Below are 4,232 nucleotides of genomic sequence, written 5' to 3' on the forward strand. Positions count from 1 at the left end.
AGTGGTTATGAGTCAGGCTGCTAATCTCAAGGTCAGCAGTTTGAAACTACCAGCCATTATGCAGGAGAAGAAAAATGAGGCTTTCTGCTCTTATAAAGGTCTACAGCCTCAGAAACCCTATATAGGGTTGTTGTGGATTGGAACCGACTTGACGGTAATTAACAACAACAGCAACATATCGTAGTAAGGACTCACTGAACTGCAAACCACAAGGTCGGCAGTGCAAACCAATCAGCTGCTCCTTGGAAACCCTGTACAGGGTCGCTATGAGTTGGAACCGACTTGACAGCATTTAACAACAACAATAACAGCAAATCGTGGTAAAGATAAACTTGGTATACTATCCTAATAGATTGTGTTGAGTTGTCAAATTTTGTTAATTCATCAATCATTTATCACATGTTTACTGTGTGGTATGTACCAGTGATACAGAAATGAAGATCATTTCAAACATTCTGTTGCTTTGTAAGATGATGTATCCCGATCCTTGTTTCAATCACTGTGATAAATATTTTATGGTTTGTTGTTGGTTCTGACTCACAGCAACCCTGCACAGAGTTTCTGAGAAGCAGCTGGTGAGCTTGAACCACCTACCTTATGGTTCAAACCAACCTTGCAGTCCAGCACATTGAAACACAGTGCCAACCCAGGACTTCATTGTATGGTTACACTACCCATAATATTTCCCTTAAACTCCTGAAACCATCTTCAAGCCATGTCGGAATTAATGAATGTGATAGTCACAATCCCATTGGTTTCCACAGGGAGGTCATACCTGGACAGACGTATCAGTACCAGGTTCAGGCTGAAGCTGGAGCAGAAGTTGGAGAAGCTTCACCTCCTCTGATCCACATCCATGGAGCTCCTTACTGTGGAGATGGGCAGGTGGCAGAGTGAGTAGTGTGTGCATGGGAATGTGCCAGGACATTGCCTGCTCTGGCAAAATGTCCAACCTCCAGCTTGAGTTGGACTGTTTTGGTAAATGTAGGGGGCAGGGTACTGTGTGATTCCAGTATTAATCATAAAATTATACAATCTACAATCTGGCAGTTAGCTTGCAAAATGATCAGGAGGGTATTCTTGTTGTTAATTGCAATTGAGTTAATTCCAACTCATTGCAACCCTATGCACAACAACAACAAAAAACACTGCCTCGTCCTGAGCCGTTTTCACAATGGTTTCATTTGAGCCCATTGCTGCTGGCACTTTGACAATCCATCTCTTTGGGGGGTCTTCCTCTTTTGCACTGAATCTCCACTTTATGAAGCAGGATATCCTTATCTAGGAACTGGTCCATCCTGTTAGTATGTCTGAAGTATGAGAGATGAAGTCTTGCTATTCTGTTTTCTAATGAGAATTTTGGCTGTACTTCTTCCAACACAGATTTGTTTGTTCTTCTGGCTGTCCATGGTACTTTTAATATTCTTCTCCAACACCATAATTGCTCAACTTTCCCATGCATATGAGGCTATTGAGAACACCATGACTTGGGTCAGGTGCACCTTAGTCCTTAAACTGATATCTTTGCTCTTGAACACTGTAAAGATGGTTTTTGTTGTTGTTTGCAGCAGATTTGCCTAATGTAATAATATCACTTGATTTCTTGTCTGCTGCTTCCATGAGTGTTGATTGTGGACCCAAACAAAATGAAGTCATTGACAACTTCAATCATTTTTCCATTTATCATGATGTTAAGGAGCTCTGGTAGCGTAGTGGTTACGAATCGGGCTGCGAACCTTAAGGTCAGCAGTTCGAAACTACCAGCCGCTCCGCGGGAGAAAGATAAGGCCTTCTACTCCCGTAAAGATTTACACCCTTGGAAACCCTGTACAGGGTCGCTATGGGTCGGAACCGACTCGACAGCACTTCACAACAACAACAATCATGATGTTAGTTCCTCATTAAGTTGTAAGGATTTTTATTTTATTTTATTGAGATGCAATGCATACTGAAGTTCGTACTCTCTGATCTTCATCAGTAAGTATTTTTTAAGTCCTGGTCCTGGTGTGGCACTGTAGGTTAAGCACTGGATTGGCACTTTGAATCCACTAGTTGCTCCTCAGAAACCCTATACAGAGTCGCTATGAATCAGAACTGACTCCATGACACTTAACAAAAACACCTCTAGCAAACAAGGTTGTTAATGAGTCTTCCTCCATTTGTGATGCTAAACTCTTCTTCATAAAATCCAGCTTCTCAGATTATTTGCTTAGCATACAAATTGAGTAAGTATGGTGAAATGAAATTACCCTGGTGCATACCTTTCCTCATTTTAAACAATTCAGTATTCTGCTCTAACCATTGCCTCTTTGTCTATATACAGGTCCCTCATGAGCGCAGTTAAGTATTCTGGAATACCCACTCTTCTCGATGTTATCCATAGTTTGCTATAATCCACACAGTCAAAATCCTTTGCATAGTCAAAGACAGTACAAAACCATCTTTTTGTATTGTTTGCTTTCAGCCAAGATCTATTTGCTATCAGCAACAATATCTGTAGTTTCACATCCTTTTCTGAATTTGTCTTGAATTTCTGGCAGTTCCTTGTCTATGTACTCTTGCTACTGTTGCAAACATTTTTTAAAGTTATCTTCAGCAAAATTTTATTTGCATGTGATATTAATGATATTGTTAAATGATTTTTGCATTCCATTGGGTTCTCTGTATTTGGAATGGGTACAAACATAGATCCAAATTTCTTGGCATAGATGAGTGAGCACTTCTAGTGTTGTATCAGTTTGTTGAAAAGAAATATTAATTACTCCCCCTTTTAGTTATACATCTTCTATAGTTTCAGTTGTGAAAATTACAATTAATCCTGCTAAAAATCATTCACAATTGAGTCATAAAACCCCATCCCCTTTCACCAGATCCATCTGGAAAAGAAGGGAACTATTCAATGGGAATTCTACCTTACACCCCTCAATCTGAAATTAAGCACACTCATGAAAGCTTGTAAACTAGCCACTTCATGGCTTTGTAGCCTCCCCCATTTTTTAATCCTTCCATTCCAGTTGGAGTTTTGAGTCACTGTATTCATCGGCAAAAGTCTAGTTCATCAAAGTGTAGCAATTTGCATTTGTTGTCAGTATCAAACATCTTTATCTTCCTTGGCTTGAGTTCTTGTCAACTAGTATCCAAGTTAGGTCAAATGGGTACTAGTTGAAGATTTAAGAGTTCACACACACCTCCCTGCACTTCAGACCAACTGGTTGCTTCGGTCCTAGTCCCCAGGGCTCAGGAGTTCAAATAGGCTCAGGAGTTCACACAGCTTCCTAAACTTCAGCCCAGCCAGCCCTGCCTCTTCTCTTTCTCATCACAAGGTCAAAGGATGCTGATGAGTACCATCCACTCTTGATTGTGTACTACCTCTTGAAATTATTGAACATCGATCATTTCTTTTTGGTACAGTGACTGTGTATTCTTTCCATCTTTTTTTTTTTGCTAATCCATTTTTTTTATTATTATTATTTAAGGTTTTTATTGTGGATTGAGTGAAAGTTTACAGGGTATATCATCAGTTTTACATTCAACAAATCACACGCCTTGTTTCATTTCAATGATTATAATCCCCTCCATGTATCATCAGTTAACAGTATTTCACTCTATCCACTTTAGCTTTTAAAAAAACAAACAAACAAAAAAAAAACCCACTCAGGTATATATAATAATTTACATCTCCAAAGGGTACATTCTGCAAGTCTGCCTCCTGGCCACCAGCTCTTAGTTCTTCTCTTCTTAGTTGATGAATCTAGAGTCCTCAGCCGTGCCCCCTCTCCATGCCCCCATCTCTGCCTCCATCTCTGGCACTGCTGCTTCTCTGAATAAGGTCCTGCACTCTGCTTGTGCGCTTCTCTCTTGATGGTCCTAGGGTCCTCTGTTTCTGGACAGTAAGATTAACCATTCCCCTTTTTTTGTTACTAAACTTCTGCTTTTACAATTGTGATCATCGCAATTAGTCACGATACCATTTATTCACTAATGAATCTTACAAATCTTATCCCCATCTCTTTTCACCAGACCCATCTAGACAAGATGACAGCTATTCAGTGGGGATTCTTTCTTTGCCCCCTATACTCTTAAACTAAGCTCCCTCTTGAAACCTTCTAAACTTTGTGCCTTTATTGCCTCCTCATTTTAGGTAGCCAATGTCTAAGTTGCCCACCCCTATCTACCCTATGTACAGATATGATATTTGATTTGAAGACTCTTTCCCTCTCTGTTGGTATTTA

The 4,232-nt window shown here is 39.9% G+C and overlaps 1 protein-coding gene across 1 annotated transcript in view; it reads left to right on the forward strand.

The window, feature by feature from the left end:
- The window catches only part of PAPPA2 (pappalysin 2), a 536,466-nt gene that overhangs the window by 269,746 nt on the left and 262,488 nt on the right, over positions 1–4,232 (forward strand). Inside the window, exon 8 of the mRNA XM_006867073.1 lies at positions 765–893. Within this exon, the coding sequence (XP_006867135.1) occupies positions 765–893 (129 nt within the window). The remainder of the gene's footprint in view (positions 1–764; positions 894–4,232) is intronic.

This window comes from Chrysochloris asiatica, unplaced genomic scaffold, assembly GCF_000296735.1.
Source record: "Chrysochloris asiatica unplaced genomic scaffold, ChrAsi1.0 scaffold00100, whole genome shotgun sequence".
Lineage (NCBI taxonomy): Eukaryota > Metazoa > Chordata > Mammalia > Afrosoricida > Chrysochloridae > Chrysochloris > Chrysochloris asiatica.